The sequence below is a fragment of the Pleurodeles waltl genome, chromosome 2_2, assembly GCF_031143425.1.
Source record: "Pleurodeles waltl isolate 20211129_DDA chromosome 2_2, aPleWal1.hap1.20221129, whole genome shotgun sequence".
Lineage (NCBI taxonomy): Eukaryota > Metazoa > Chordata > Amphibia > Caudata > Salamandridae > Pleurodeles > Pleurodeles waltl.
The window spans coordinates 716589046-716606529 of NC_090439.1; the positions used below are offsets into that span (position 1 = coordinate 716589046).

General features: G+C 43.4%; 1 protein-coding gene across 4 annotated transcripts in view; it reads right to left on the bottom strand.

Moving 5' to 3' along the window:
• The window catches only part of PPP1R42 (protein phosphatase 1 regulatory subunit 42), a 433409-nt gene that overhangs the window by 214966 nt on the left and 200959 nt on the right, over positions 1-17484 (bottom strand). For all 4 annotated transcript variants that reach the window (XM_069220285.1, XM_069220289.1, XM_069220286.1 and 1 more), the window contains one exon: positions 7695-7861. In XM_069220285.1, the coding sequence (XP_069076386.1) occupies positions 7695-7861 (167 nt within the window). The remainder of the gene's footprint in view (positions 1-7694; positions 7862-17484) is intronic.

A 17484-nucleotide genomic window follows, 5' to 3' on the forward strand; every position in this document is an offset into this window, starting at 1 on the left:
GCGGTTAATATGGGGTTGGTGGATGTTTGGAGGGATAGACACCCAGAGAGAGGAGGCTATACTCATTATTCAGCAGCTCACGACTTGTACACACGTATAGATTTATGGTTGGTCTCCCATAGCCTGTTACACAGCGTGACACCCGAAGCTCCTTGGCCTCGAACCTATTCAAACCATACTCCGGTTCCAATACTACTGACAGTAGGTCCTATACCGCGTCCACCGTTTTCGTGGAGGTTCCCTCCGTACTCGCTGAAAGATACTGTATTCATGGAGGAATTGGCCAATGCGATCAGTGAGTTTTTCCAGCTCAATAAGGGGTCAGTCGCCCAAGTGGGTACAGTCTGGGAAACATTTAAGGTGTACATAAGAGGGATCACTATGTCTAAGCATGCAGGGGTACTTAGGTCGATACAAAGGCGACTACACCTACTGGAAGGAGAGCTATCCCAATTAGAGCAGGAACACCGTGACACTGCGGACGTACACATTTTAGGTCATCTCTGTGCAAAGTTGCAGGAATTTTAAGAGACTGCCCTCTCCGAGATTCGACACATGGGGAAATATGCTACCGCCTGAGTATATGGGGAGGGCGACAGACCTGGCAGAGTCCTAGCGAATTTGATCCGTCCCAATCGAAGTGCCAATTTAATTAGCGCCACAGTGGCTGCTGATGGTAGTGTGATTGGTGACCCTGAAATGGTAGCTGCTAGATTCCGTGAATATTACCAAACCTTATACACTACCAAGGGTGATCCTGATCCAAATGCTATATGGGACTATCTCACCCACATTATGCTACCGAGGTTGTCGGAAGTCGATAAAGAGGTTCTGGGGGCACCATTTACTCTAGGCGAAATAGCGAAGGCGCTGGGAGGAATGGCTGAGGGTAAGGCCCCTGGTCCTGATGGCCTGACTGTGTATTTCTACAAAGCATTTCAAACTTTGGTACTCCCACATCTACAAGAGGTGTTTGAGGAAATGGTAGTGGACGGGTGCATGCCTCCATCAATGCGGGAAGCCATGATAATCACACTACTTAAACCAGGGAAACCACCTGAACAATGCTCCTCCTATAGACCGCTATCTCTGTTGAACGTAGATGTCAAAATATATGCTAAACTTTTAGCGGACCGACTGGCTAAGGTCTTGCCTCTTCTGATCAAACCACAGCAAGCAGGATTTGTCCCCGGCCGTAATTTAACTATGAACCTACGCACCTTATTTGGCACTATACAAAACATCAACCCCGATATACAGGCCGTGGCAGTCTTTCTAGATGTAGAAAAGGCGTTTGACTCAGTAGAGTGGGGTTTCTTGTGGGCTGCGCTGCGGCGGTTCGGTGTGGGGGACACATTTTTGTGCCTGATAGCCACTTTGTATAGGGAACCCAGGGCCAGAGTCCGCGTTAACGGCACAGTAACGGAGGCATTTGACGTCACCAGGGGCACCAGACAGGGATGCACGGTTTCCCCTCTATTATACGCACTGGCGGCGGAGCCTTTGGCTTGTGCCTTGAGGGAATATCATGGACACCGTTGCCTTAATTTTCAAAATTATATGCTTGTGATCTCTGCATATGCTGACGACACTTTATTGTATATCAAAGACCCGAGGCGCAACACCGCCCGGATGCTCCAAGAAATAGTGCAGTATGGCGCTTTGTCCGGTCTTAAAGTCAACTGGGGGAAGTCTATGATGTTCCCGCTGACCCCTGTCACATGACAAACAGAAGTGGGTTTCCCAATTAGATGGGAGACTGAGTCGGTTAGGTATCTGGGAATTAAAGTACATACTGATCCTAAGATTGTAGTAGCTGAGAATTATGACGCAGCGATGGCAAGATTGGCGACTGAGGTCGAGAGGTGGATCAGGCTCCCTTTGTCCTTGCTCGGTCGAGTAGCTTTGATGAAAATTGTGGTATTGCCACGCTTCCTGTTCCTTTTTCAGAATATACCGATGGTGCTGCCCAGAAATGATTTCACTGCATTGAGAACATTACTGATAAGACTAGTCTGGGCGGATAAGCAACCCCGGGTGCAGTGACGAATACTAACACTACCATACGAGCTGGGCGGCTCGGGGGCCCCAGATCTGGAGGCCTATAGTGTGGCTGCCCGGGCTGCGGTGGCGCAGGCTTGGCTTCATGGACCAGAGGACATCCCATTCCTTAAAATCGAGAGCGAGCTGGCCTCGCTGGTCCCGTTACAGAGTAGGGTGTATCACACCCCAAACAGGCGCTATAAAGAATTAGCCTCCCTGGACTTGGTGGCGAAAGCTTGGCAGGAGCTTGTGCATGGGCAGGGATTAGCTTTGTTGTACTCTCTGCATGTGCTGTTGAGTTGATGCACCTGGTTCCCACTTTGGCGTGATTGTAAGTTGATACACTCTCTGAGCGAACTAGGCATCAATACTATGGGGGATTTATTTGAAAATAATATAATGAAACACTGGAAGCTGGTGCGGAACGGTGCTGTTGAGCCAACCCCCCTGCATCAATTTCAATATCATAGGGTGCGGCACGCGCTGACACAGCTCTTAGGCGAAGATATGCAGGAACCCCCCGAGGTCATGTCGCTCTCTTTAGTTTTGCAGAGGAGTTGTTTGCGGCGCTTGGTTTCCCGCCTCTATGCACAGATTCAGGGATCGCGTGCCCACGAGCTGTCAAATGCCCGATTAGAATGGCAGAGGGATCTGGGTGTGCAAATTACGGACATGCAGTGGCGTTACTGTTGTGCTAAGACGCGCTCCATTTCCTTGAATGGTAGGCACCAACTTATCCATTTCAAATACCTAATCAGAATATATTATACCCCACACCGTCTCCATAGATATGGACTGCGCGACAGTGCGAGCTGCCCCAGATGTGGGGTGGAGCGAGCTGATTTCCTGCATATGGCCTGGACATGTGAGAGAGTGCAAGGCTTCTGGAAGGCAGTTATTGGCGAATTGGAGTCTATAGTTGGGGAGCCAATAGATGCTGGACCGATTTTGGCACTTGTGGGATGGGATGGACATTTGCAGGGGGCTATTCGCAGATTGGTGGCAATTGGGTTGTTGTTCGCTAAACGCAGGGTTGCCATGCGATGGGACTGCGGACCGGTCCCAACAGTGGATGAATGGCATAGAGATATGGCGTATTGTAACACTCAAACAGATAATTATAGTGAGCTACTTCCTCCTACAAATAGGCCTGCGAAATTCTGGGATGTATACAAGCAATACCTTATTGGGAAGGAGACGGGTGAGCCGGAGGGTGAGGAGCCTGGATGACATATTGAACATGGTTATTGATGTATGTAAATGTTGGGCTTGCCTGTTATAAGCATACACGATTGTCGGTTTCTGCATCGAACTGTCCTGGAGGGTGATTTCTATCTTTTAGGAGGACACAATATGTCATCTGGATAGTACTAGTCTGCAATTGCACGATTTTATTGTACTGCTTCACTTGTTTGCATACAAGCATAAATAAAGTTTAAAAAAAAAAGAAATAAGGTAGAGTAGTTGCTGGCTCACAAACTCAGAAAGGAACATGTAGCAGCAGTAAAGATGGGGATACAATACCATGAATTTCTAGGAGCAGGCCCAGCTGGGAGTCTTTTAATACTATTGCCTTCAGCCATACACAAATTAACTGATAAACAAAGAGGATACATACATACAGGAAGCATTACATTATATCGATACAAAAAAGGATAGAGTTAAAAACCCTGATAAACAAAGAGGGGATTATTACGGCAATAAAAACGTTAAAGTTCACAAGTTAGCACGTCCAGGTGTGTCCCCCACCTCTTAAAAGTCCATCTTGCCAGATTAGTACAATTAGTTTGTTGATATGGGCACAGTCACCCCCTAGATGGATGAGCAAATATATCTATCCTGCTAAAGTTGGGCAAGAATCCAGAATCTATGGTCATATCAACCAATCTCCCTTTTAAACACTGATGCAGCGAAGTCTGTAGATTTAAGTTATCCACATGCATGATTGAATTCACCATTTTATACACCAGGCCAAGCGTGATTTATTCAAGCAAGACAAATGGGAGACAAACAAGAAAAACGTGTCCCACCGCAATGGTGGCCAATATGGTGAATAAACAGGGAAAGAGCTCAATGTTTCTGTTTCTAGATGCCGGGTAAATATTTGACAGAGTGTGCTGGAACTTTTTAAACAAATTGCTACGGGTGAAGGGATCTGGCCCATGGGTTTTGAAGCAAATATAGCACTGAGTACCTGGATATGAGTGAACAGCAGGTACTCAAAGAAGCAAAATAATATACAGAAGATCTAGAAAGGGATCCCCCCGCCCACAGTTATTTGTGTTATGTCGTGAATCACTAACTTATGGAATTAGGAGTGCAGGAGAGATATGGGAGTATTATTAGATCCGAACAAGTTCAAACTAACCCTCTTTGGAGATGATATTCTGGTTTCTGAATGATCCTGTTCGTTTCCTTCTGTTGTTACTAGAGGAGTTGCAGAATTCTGCACTGTATTGGGCCTCAGACTTAACAACCATAAATTCAAGGCCCTAGGTACTAACACCCCATGGACAGGCATGGTTTGGTTACTACAGTGGTGTACAACGTTCATGTGACATTTAGAGGTACAGACGGCGGTGACAATGCCCGCAATTGACTTAGCGAATTTCCATACACTATTGCAAGACATTGTTGGCCTTCACAATCACTGACAAGGCTAGGGCGAACCAAAATGATTAAGACGATGATTATGGTGAGGATACTTTTCAGGGTCCTGTTTCAATTCGGGGAAAGAACTTGAATTTTTTTTAGAGTGGGATACAAGTCAGTCAAAAAAGAGTAGCATGGGAATTCCAGTAATGGCATTCTAGTATCAGGCAACACACTTGGGATGCTTCCTTGAATGATCTAAAGCAGATAGGCACTGGTGTTTTTCAGACCACACTTTAGCTCGGAAACCATTTTGTTAAGTACTATCAGTAGGTTTTGGACCCCTAACTGTCACTTTCATTCTTTCTTTGTCCTCACTTAATGAGTCACTGCAACACTTTCTATGATGGAACCGAGGTTGATGAACTTTTTTTCAGGAATGTTTTGTGCAAATTTGTCAAACTGCGTCAAAGTTATTAGCAAACAAAAAAGCACTCTTCCTATGTAAAACGATGACCTACGCCAGTGTTATATGTTACAATATAAAAATTCCCAAAATTCCTATAACTACTCCAGAACCCATTGTACAAAGTCCCTGAAGATTGTTTTTAGGGAAGTGGATGCAGAGACCTGTACATTGCCCTAGGATGGGTGCACTTGGTGCATCACCTTGCGGACCGTGGTCAGAAACCCGTATAAGAGAGGGATCACCTTCCCCAACCTCCGTCTGTATTACTGGTCAGCACAGCTACTGGTGGTGAACGAGTGGCCTTTTGCCTCTCCAAGTGCCATCCATAGAGGCAGATAGGTACACCATGCTTCCTGACAAGCATCTGCAGCAGTTAAATAGCAGAAGCAGACTGGCCATCCCTTAAACGCCAAAAGACCTCGTGGTCAAAATATGGCACAGGTCCACAGAAAAACTGAGATGGAAAAGGGAAATTATCACTGGAGACGCTTCTGTGGGAGTCAAACTCATTGGTGGAATCAAGATGCCTGGAGTACTGGCAGCAGTTGGATATGATTGGAATATCAAAGTTAGGGGAAATATAAGGCTTCCATGGACTGTTATTCTTTGCAGAGCTCCTAGAACAATATGAATTGGCACCCTCCCAACACTTTTGGTATATGCCCTTTAACCATGCAATAGGGGGTTCATGGAACATCTACAGGCGGTGGCAGAAGATACCCAGCTTGAGTTTCAATTAACAACGGCCACCCTGCACAGACATGCAATTTTGTTGACGTACAAAACTCTCTTAAATAATTGTGAGCTGACCCTAGCCACACTTCGGGGACAGTGGGAAAAGGATTTGGGAGTACTGGGGGACAAGCAGTGGAGTGAGGCATGTCTATATCCCAGGGAGGTGGCCATTAGGGCAGAGTTAAGGTTGGTGCAACTTAAAATGCTCCACCACTCATACTATACGAAAACAAGGTTGTTCTGTATGGGGAGGGTGGACACCAACAGTTGCTTGCATGTTTGTTCACCAGGGAATGTTACTGCCTGCTGTCTGGGACTGCCCAAAGATTCAACTGTTCTGGGTCAAGGTAGGCAGTTGTCCCTCACAGGCCTCAGACAAACCAGTGGCCTTGGATTTCTAATCTGGCAACACTGGGGATTTGGAGTGACTACAAACTACCCAGATATACACTGTTGTTCCTTAACGTGGCCTTGATGGTGGAAAGAAGGGATATCGCCCGCCCCTGAGGGAATAGGGAACATTCGACTGTGAAGTAGTGGAGAAGGGAAGTGGATAGGTGAATGCAGGCCGAACGAACAGTACATAAGGCCAGAGGCTGTCCCTGGAAATTGAAAAAGTGTGGGAAAAATTGAGGGACTAGAGATCTGGACTGAAAGAGAGGGGAATAAGATGTTACTGTATTTGTGAATTGAGCAATATGTGACCTCAAGAGACTGTATTTTGAAAGTGTCATATTGTTTTATTTTTTGTTCTCTAGTTTTTCAGCTGTTAAAATGCAATAAAAAAAAGAAAAAACATTGCCATATAGGAATGGGAAAAAAAGAAAAGGACCAGCTTTTAGCATCAGCGGTAATCACATTGAAAGTCAGAGCAAGAGAGCCGGTGAAAAAGGACTCATGTGATGTAGATGCGCAGCATAAAAAAGCAATCCCAGGTATTCTTGTGGAAAGTTATATTGCTGAGAGGCAGTGAACTTTCTTAAGTCTAATAAAGCAGGACACATTCTTTTTCTATTCAACCAGATATATTGTGAGAGGGATAATGTGTGTAAACTAATCATGTAAACAGGATAAAACAGCCAGTATTCCTAGTACTTTCAAAACTCAATAAAATCCACTGAGAACTAAAAGCAAACTAAATAGGGGGATAACCACTGAAATACACCATTTGCCCACTGCAAGATTTTATACTGGCTTGAACAAAGAGAAAATGAATGTTAATTTGATATGGAGGACTTTCCATAACTCACTCAGGACATTCTTCTTCTCCTCGCCTTGGAATGAAAAAAACAGAATGGGGTTATTACAACTTTGGAGGAGGTGTTAATCTGTCCCAAATGTGACAGATATACCACCAGCCGTATTACGAGTTCCATAGGATATAATAGACTCGTAATACGGCTGGTGGTATATCCGTCACTTTACCGTCACTTTTGGGACGGATTAACTCCTCCTCCAAAGTTGTAATAACCCCCAATATTACAAATACCAATTATTTGTTTTTAGATATATCATCAGTTCATAGGCGCTGGAAGTAGGGGTGCTGTAGCACTCCCCAAAATAACCTTTCTGGAGCCAAGAAGGTGAATAAGCAATAAAGATTCATTTAAATATTGTGTTTATCGTGTCACATTTGCTGAGCTTTCAAAGCCATTGGCCAAACGTCGGACTATGTCTTCTGACAAACTGTTGCTTATTTGGGAAACTGGTGTGAGTTCAGGGATATCACATTAACAGCAGCACCCTCACTCTGAAAATTGTTCCAGCCCCCTACATCGGTTACAGTTTCTATTCTCTATTTTTTATCATCTCTTTCTTATTTGCTATTTTAAAGAAAATCATGATCTCCACTTACAGTTTTTCAAGCTTTTTCAGTGATGTGAGGTTTTCTATACATGAAATCGCATTGTTCTGGAGGTACAGATGTGTTAAATTGGAAGCAAACCCCAAGTTTCGGATCTGTTGTATACGGTTGTCATATAAATACAGGACAGTCAGATTTCTGCACAAGGAAAGATCATCCTGAAAGAAAAATAAACACTACCATGTGTTATTATGGTTCTGACAATGAGAAACAAGCATGCAGAGACTGAACATTTTAATATGCGTGGCTTATAGCATATCTGTGGTTTATGCCTGCCAAGTACCACCCAAATGAAATTCAAGCTTACGAATATCTTATTATGGGCCCCGTGTGCAAACATTTTGTTTATCTGTATCAGTCACAAACTGGTGCTAGATGCAAAACTAGCTAGTTATGGTTTACAAAAGCATAAAAACAATGCTATCTTTAAAATTACACAACAAATCAATTTCATAGATTCAGAATTGAAATTCCGATTCCCAAAACGCGATTCTCAAATGATGAATCACAAATGGTATGTATAAAGTATAGGCAAAAAGAGTCACAAAATTAGCAATCTGCACATGCAATTTATACCATGCGGAAGAATGTGGTAACCAAGAGCTGTTTTATGCCTTGCCTTGTACAATTGCTTCATATATATTTTAACTTTACCTAGGGAAGAAGCGACTATCAAAGATTGTCATCTATCATGGTTTTCATAACGGCTACATGTATTTACTTCATTTTTCTTACCAGAATGCTTATATCTGCATTTATGCTTTTTCATATGGTATGCACTAAAACAGGGCTTTAGCATATTAAAGCTGTTTTCAAGTAACAGTATGGATTTCTTATGTATTTGTGCATCCTCCAGGAAAAGGGCGTCCCAGTAACCCACTAAAATAAAGTGTATTTCTGAGAGTGTCTGACAGGATAGGCTGGCTGTCCATTATGTGGTATCTCCATGTATGGTGATGCATGGGCCGAAGCCTGCCTGCTTCCTCTGCTTAATCAGGTAAACTGGTACAAATCTGGGCTTGCATGAGGACCAATGTTCAATACCAAACATCCCTATTTTCAGTGAAGTCATCATCTAGCTGGGGAACTTGTACTGACCAGTGTCCAGCACATGCATTTAAAATGGCTTCCCTGGTCACTTACTATGTCTGAGAATTGACAAAGACATAGCAGGGGTATATCTGCTCGTGCATATATGCCCTTGCATGTAATATAATGCACCCTGCCTTAGGGCTGTAAGGCCTGCTAGAGGGGTGACTTGCATATATTGCATGCAATGTCTTGGGATTGTGCCATGTCATATTTTCAATTTTGTCTGCACCAAGACAAGCAGTCTGCAATAGCAGCCTATCCTATGCTTGGTGAGGGGTCTCTTAGGGTGGCACAATTTGTGTTGAAGTCCATAGGGACCCTCTTTAACGCCGATGCCCCCTCAAGAGAAGGCTGGGCCTTTTTGTATGGGCATGGAATGCCTAACCTATCAAGCAAGCGGCTGCCCTCACAAACATGTTAAACTATGGAAAGACTGGGCAGACCGCAGAGGGATTCAGATGGAACCCTGCCCATCCAGGCCATGGCTCCTGCACAAAGAATTGTGCTCTTATGAACCTACATGGTGTTGAGCTGTGGGGTGGGGGAGGGGTCTGAATGTCTTGGAATACACAACCTCTTGGTTGCTGTGACCGCTGGGGAAGAGCTGTTTGACTTACGGGACATGGGCATATTGCTAAGGATTGTTGTGTGGAAAGATAACACCAATGGCATTTTGTTCTTGGTGTGCTGTATGCCAGGCTTGTCTTTTGTCAAGCAATAAAAAGTTGTTAAACAAAAATACCTCTCGATGGATTTCTTCCAACAAATCAACTAATCAAGCGTTTAGAGAGCATGGCAAATCACCTGTGAGGGTCTTGATGCCCCGGAGCTGTATGCTGCTGAGTGGAGAAATGATAATTCGAACATCCAGGTCTTTAGTTCTCTTTTGAATCGCTGGAGTGACAGTGCAGTCCTGAGGTGGGGGTTCCCAAGCCTTGGCTGCTAGATTCGAGAAGGAGCATCCTCCGCTGATGGCTCGACGGATCAGTGCGGTGTCTGCGAGGGAAAGGTAAACTGATCCGAAGTGCCCGGTCAGTTGGTGGAAGATCAGGTATTTGATGATGTCTGCTGGTCCTTCACTGTGCAGGGCCTTGTAGGCTTGGGTCAGCATCTTGAACCGGCATCTCTTCTGCATCAGTAGCCATAGTTTTTTTAGATGGTGTGTGATGTGGCTCCCTCTGGGGATGTGGAGTACGAGTCTTGTCGCTGAGTTCTGTATTGTCTGGAGCCTTTTCAGGAGGCGTGCTGTGTTTCCTACATAGAGTGTGTTTCCATAGTCCAGTCTGATAGTGATGAGGGCCTGCGTGACTGTCCTTCTGGTATCTGCTGGGAGCCACTTGAAGATCTTGCAGAGTATACGAAAGTGTGTGAAAACAGGCAGATGAGACTGCGTTGACTTGTTTCTTCATGGCTAGCTAGCTATCCAGGATGTTTCTTTGGGGATTCACCTACATTATCTATAATGTTGAATTAGGCTGCTGCCACTAAAACAGATAATCTGAAGGATAGTGATAAAGCCCTGCAAAAAGGGTGGATGAAAGCAGAGCAATTTTTCTCTCTTATTGATGCCTTGGTTGGAGAAAGTATCTCCATGAATACAGTACATTCAGCAGATATGCTGGACCTAGAAGTATGAAGCCCTTCTAGGCTCTGAAATGAGATAATAAAAGGAATGGTATTGAATACACAGACACCAACTTGCAAAGGGGCAACTCAGTAAACAAACAAATTATCTTGCTATCTCCCATGTCTGCAATAGTATCTCAACAACTGCCTCTGGTTACCCCTCAACAGTCCTGACCAGTGCAATGGAAATTGCAAAAACTATTTGGCGATTTGAGGAACAAATCTAAAATTACAGGGCTTGTTCTTAAAGAGGGCAAAGGCCATTAATCTTCTATCTACATGCATTATAAAAGCCCAACAACAAATCTCTAATAAAGATTCACTTACTATTCTCTGCCAATATGTTAAATTACATTGCAACCGATTTATGAAAACTTGAATGAAGCTTGAGAAAATCGAAAATTGTACTTTACATAACATCTTGCGCATTTTAGGTATATAACAAGGCAGAGCAGGCAATGATGTTCGCAGTTTTGTAGTCCGACTCTTTCAGAAGGCCACAGCTATTCTCTCCAATTAGAGTCTCAGTTCCAAATGATTCATCATTTCCAGTTTCAGAATCAAACCAAATTGGCAAACAAATCAAGTTCTATTTTGAATTATACTGGCAACTTTTTGCTTAGTCCTCACATCAGCCTATCTCAGGGCATGCACCAAAAAATTTAATGGGTTGTCCTCACACACCACCAGGCATTCACAGTTAGGTAGAAGTGCCTCCCTGAATGTAGGTGGAGGCCTGCCCTTCATCAAACCGTGTCTTTGGAGAGTGGCAAGCCCTATGATGAAGCATGACCCCTGGTGGCGTGTGAGGAAAAACCATTACATTTTTTGGTGCATACCCTGATATAGGCTGATGCGAGGTGTAGCGTTACCATTTATAAATATTCAGGTGATTTAGTGTGGTTGATATTTGTGGTTGGAGGCCTTAGCCTCCAGTTCCATACCACAGACAGTGTCCTGGTTTTTTGTGTATTGAAACGTTTTGCCCAAGTCAGTTAACAAGATCTTACTCGCCCTGCCAAGCATTGGAAGTAGATGGCTTCACATGCTTTGTCAAGGGGTGACTTCTGTTGTGGTACAGTTGGCAGACGATTATACTAGATGATATCTCCTTTCCAAGAGATCTATGCCACAGCCCATCTGTAAGAATTAGCAAGTTGAAAGTTTCATAAAGTGGTCAATAATACTAATGTGTAGTGGAAATGAAAACTAAAGAGCTTTTGGATCCTTTGCATTGTACAAAGACTACTGAATAACTTTACAAAACTGGAGAAGAAACACAAGTTAGACTTGTGCATACATATGATGTAATTTTCACAATGGTTTGACAAAGGTAGATATACAGAACTATAGTGTAGGAGGTCATAAAAGATAAGTATCCTGGAGTTTAATTTTGAAAACGATGAACACGTGGTGGGAGAAAAGTGTGAGGAACGGGGGAAAAATGAGGGCAGAGACACCAGCAAGTTGCAGCCCTATTGGCTCTGCTCTCAACCGCCAGCAGCTGTGTGTTTTCCTGTGGGGTAGATGGTCATTAAAACACGGTTTCTATACATTCCAACAACAGCATCTCTAGCTTGATACCATAAAGCTTCTGTTTGAGCTGTCTGCCCCTATTCACTTTTTCTGCTTCCTGTGTTGTCATGTTCAGTTGTGCTCTAAGTCATACTAGGAATTTCCATTCATCTCTCCAACCCAGCAATGTGCTCCAAGTGACGGAGTTCCTGGTTCTAATGACATCAGTTGCTATCAATTGGCCATTCGCTTCTTGCTACTAGGTATTTGCATTTTGTGACTGTTACCAACTTCCAATTTGGAATTTGAGAATGCAACTCATGACTGTATTATTCAAAAAGGATGAAACAGCAGTAGCAGTTGCCACTGGTAGTAAATGCTCCTGTTATAGAAAGAGAAAATACCATCCAGCAGCAATATCCACTCTGCTTAGTTACTGCCGGAGTAAAATTACCACTTGTGATAAATTCAATGCTGCAGATGACTACTCCAATCATAGAACACAAATATTGCATAAAAATGATAGATTTTAGAGTGACAAAATAGTCTCTCTGAGCTGGTGTTAAAATGGGTAAAACCCATAAATATCTTCCACTGTGTGAAGCTCTAATTGTGTGTGGTCGTAAAAGGCTCAACAACGATGCAGGAATGTTTTATCTCTTATGGTCCTTATTCCTGCCCCTGAAGTCAGACCCTAGTAGTTGTCTGGTATGTTAGAATATTCTCCTTTTTCTCTGGTGGCAGAGGTAAGCAAACATAAGGTAGACTTTAGGTCTGTAATGTTTTCCGAGAAATTGAGTTTTTTCCCCACCATGTTATATTTGTTCTGCACAAACGCTTCAGAAACTTTTCTGCTCAACACATTCTCCGTGGTAAGGAAATATGTTGCTTTGTAGTACAGGACGGTGTACTTTAGTGTCAAAAGTTTGGGGTGATTGGAACAGTAGCTTTCAACTGATGGTACAGGCTTGCATCCTTCAAATACCGCTGCCAGTGTCACTGTTCCGTGGAACCACTTTCCAACATGGAAGAAGAGGAAGACGTTCAGACCCAGGAACTGGTTCCCCAGAGTCGATCACATAATCTTCCAACAATGACTGCCAGATTAATGAAGGTCTACAGCAGCCTACTTGAAATACTTAAATAACTACTAACTGCAAGAAGACTGTAAGGTTTTAGGATGGATTAAGCATGTGGTTCTGCCAGTCCTGTAGGGGTTATCTTTCCTCTTGACCTCTGGGTGAAGGAGAGATATTTGTAGCCTAATGTTATGGAGTGACCCAGGCAGCTACTTGCTAAGTGGTACCTTTGGAGATCATGCTGCCCACAGCAAGGTCAAAATGTTGACATGGACCTTCAAACCTGGCATACCATACCTCAATGGTTGCAACTTTCCCCCACAAACTTCAGATTCTTTCCATATACCAGGCTTGGCATTCAAAGTTCTGATGCAAATTGTCAACCTCAAACCACCTTCACTTTTAAAGTATGATGTACTGAATACTCAAATATCCCTCATCCAACATCAAAGTGGCTCAACAAGAGTAGGCATAGCTTGCCAAGCTCCAGAGCAAAGATGGGCTCTCAGAATTCTGAGGGAGTTGTGAGATGGGGCAAAAGGAGAGAGTGTCCTGACCAGGATGATGTTGGACTGATGTTAGAGTGATTTAATTGGTGAGCTGGAGTGAGGGCGGGATGCCAGAGCTGACCTTGACATACCTGCAGCTTGACAGGGTGTTGTGACACTGACGAGAAAGAGGACAGAGGAGGCAGAGGATTAACCAGAGTGTGTCTTTAAAGAGGCTTGCATGTGGCCCAGTGGATGAGTGTTAGATTCACCTTCATCCAGTAGTGAACATAGAAGAGAGAGGATATACATTCAGAGAAATCAGTACTGAGAATGGCCATCAAAGTGGACAAATGGACACAGAAAAGAAAAGGGAGACAAAAAGGAGTTTTTGTTTCAAGATCACACCCTCGACCTGGGACAACAGACAAAGGAGGAAGAGTGAAAAGTTGAGCCTGAGATGCAAATGATTCAAACAATGAATCCCTCGTTTTGGTATCATTTCAGAATACAACTGTGTGATGCTATTAATTGTGTTTAACCAATGACTTTGTGTTTCACCACTGCGCATATTAGTTGCTCAATGTTCACCAGTAGCACATTGTATGTTTTGTTCAGTTTAGCTGCCTATTGGCTTAGACATGATATTAGACATTACATTTTGTATTCAGCTCAGCTGCCTATTGGCTTTGACATGACATTAGCAGCTTAGCTGCCTATTGGCTTTGACATGACATTAGACATTACATTCTGTATTCAGCTTAGCTGCCTATTGGCTTTGACATGATATTAGACATTACATTTGATATTTAGGTTAGCTTCCTATTGGCTTTGACATGACATTAGACATTACATTTGATATTTAGGTTAGCTGCCTATTGGCTTTAACGTGGAGTTAGACATTGCAGTTGAGACATTGCAGAGATGTCTGTGTTTTTTCCAAACTGTGTTTTTCCACAAGATGGACCAAGCTGTTTTCTTCACACCAGACCATAGCTGATAAGAGCACGTAGAATTTGTGTTTATCTCGCAATCCAGTCTGAGAGCGGAATGGCTCAGGAGAACTGGGCATTCTCTAAGGTCGTTCAAATCTCACACTGAGTTTGCTTTTAAGGATGACTCTGAGCTTCAGTGAGTCGGATTCGAATCTGCTTGACTTCAGGCTGGAGCTAGACGTCAGTTGCCAGTCTCCCGTTTGGGTAGATAATCTCTTTCTCGCAGTTGGCCGGAGTCATCAACTTGCAGACCCCAGAAAGAAGAAGCTGAATATAGGCCCTACTTGCCCATACGGTGATGAATTTTGACTTTTTATGCTTTGCTTTGCAATTATTATAATATATATTTGCTGTGTACATTGCAACTGAGAAGTACTGTGATATATTTTGCTTTCATTGCTGCAACTACTCTTTTAAACGTGTGCTTGAAATCTACTAATTTTGTCTCTCAAGAACTTGTGGGTGGGGAGAATTAACAACAATAATCTTTGAACTCAGAAGTGCATTCCAGAGAGGTTCTGTAAGCTCCGATAGGAGATATGTAGGAAAGCAGAACATTATGCCGTAGTAGTCAGTTTTGAGAGTCAAATTGGAGATTTCTACGTGCACAATTTAAAAGTGCAATTGTTTTTTGTTGTTTAGAGAATTACAAAAGCACGGCAGACCATGTTTGAAAATGCATGTGAAGTTAAACTGCCTGATGGTGCTGTGAGAAACATGTTTTCTTGCTGTGATAAAACATATTTAGAAAATGTGCCTTTTGAAAGCAATGATGTTCCTTTTGTTCTTGACAGAAGGGTTTGGATACTTTTATCTGCTTACAGAGAAATGCAGGAGAGATGTAGGCAGTTAGAACATGAAAATAAGAATTTGCGTGAGCAAATTAGCCAGAACATAGTAATGCAAGATAATGCTGAAAGTTATAAAACTGCTGTTTTAGAAGAATCTGTCTTTTCCCATTCCAGTAATGAGGGGGTTAAGAGAGCTGTGAGCCAGTCTGAGCAGGGTTTTTTGGCAGTTGAAGTGCATTGCTTAACTGATAACATGGAGAACAGAGCTCAGAATGTGATTTACGAGGTACGGTCCCAAAATGTGCAGTTACTGGCACAAGTAAAACGAAAGATTTTAGAGTTTCTTACTGTTTGCACTAAGCAAGAGACACAAAGTTTCATTAGCTTGTTTGATTTTTGGAAACAGTATAGCCCTCATCTGAGTGAAATCTTAACACTTTGGTATAAAGTCACTAGGAAAACATATAAGCAGCTGCGCGCTTGTGATTTGGCAAATTAAATAATGCAGACTTTAGGTTTCTTCGCAGTGCAAGAGAGAAACACTGATTTACATGTAAATCAGGAACAGGGGAAGAAAAGAGTGCCCCTGCAAGACAGGGCTAGAGTCACTGCAGCCCTACATGAACAGGTGCCACAAGTCCCTTTTCAGGATGGGAAGAGGGTGCAGGGAGTACCACAGGTAAAAGAGTCACCAGTGAAATTGAGTGCACCATTTGAATTCGTGTCCCCTGAGGATAAAAAGCATGTTTGTTTGACTAATGATTCATTGACTGAAATGTTGTTTTCTAGCACAGGAGAAGGAACAGCGTTGTACATTGTGTGTCAGATTTTAAAGCAAGAGCTGTTTGAGATGTGTCATTTTTACACTGATTCTTGGTTCACTGCCAATGGTTTAGCTGTTTGGTTTTCCACATGGCTTGTGCATAACTGGTTCAATTCCCTTGCAGATGTTAAAGAGAACAATTCAGAGTCTGAAGTGTCCACCCAGAATTCTGACTTAGTGGGATGGCTAAGTGGGTGCACCAGAAATGTGAAGAGCTGGGAGAAAAAGCCACTTACAGGTGGGCAGAGATGAGAGAGATGCACATTCCCCTAGATTGGATCAAATCTGTGCAGCACGCACAAGAGCAATCTGTCCCACAAGCAGTCACAGAGCAGTTGGGGAGAGGAAAGTTACCAGAACAGATATGGCAAATTGATCAGGTTTTAGGGCAAGTGATTGCTGCAGATTACCAAGGAGAAATTAAAATTATGCTGATAACTAGAAAAGAATCGGATTCATTCATACAAATTGGAGACAGAATGGCCCAACTTGTCAAAAGTGCAGTGAATGGAGGTTTGGTAAAGAAGGAGTCTGCCCCAGCCCTTCTGACAGTGCAAGAAAAGGGAAGCTGTGGTGCAGCAGATAAAAACCTCAGTGCTGAGGTGTGGGTTGAATCCCCAAATGACCCTCCAGAACCTGCAGAAAATATAACAAAGGGCCCCAAAAACGTCCTGCTGATTATAAAAAAGGGAAAGGAAGAGGAAGGGTACATTTCAGATGACAAATGTTGTTTGCAAGAAAAGTCATACTTTTTTTCTTTTGCAGATCCTACCACGTACCGCCACTGACCATGACTGGGCCTACAGAAGTTTGGGACTGGCTGGAGTCCCACCCCACCGCAGGCCTCAGTAGGAAGCATACAGATAGGAGAGAACAACAGCGACCGTGTAAACAGATGCACCGAAGTTCCAAATCCACCACCCCCTCTGAAGAAGTGGGAGAAGTGGGTGCATTAGATAGGAATGAACATCCGCCTCCATCTTCGCCAAGTGCGGTAGCTGGAACAGACACACACATATTCCTGGAGATCAACGCTAAGGAGTGACACTCCACACTGCCACATGTCACCCCCAGAACGGCAGATGAATTAATCTAACCCAAGGATTGGAGTTTAGATGGAAGAGTACCCCGTTCCTGTGTGGGGGCGAAGGTAGGTAAAACAGCAAGCTGCATTAAGGGGAAGAGGCCTGTGAATCTTGCCCAGAGAATATCATTGACTTGAATTTATTAGGCAGGATGGGGGCGGCCTCCTGAAGTGGGGGTTACCCTAACACTGAATAAGGACTCTAGTCTTGGAAAACGCACCTAAGATTGATTGATCCAAGTATGATGGTTTGGATGAGTGGAGTTTGGCTGCTTGTCCCGGGGTTGT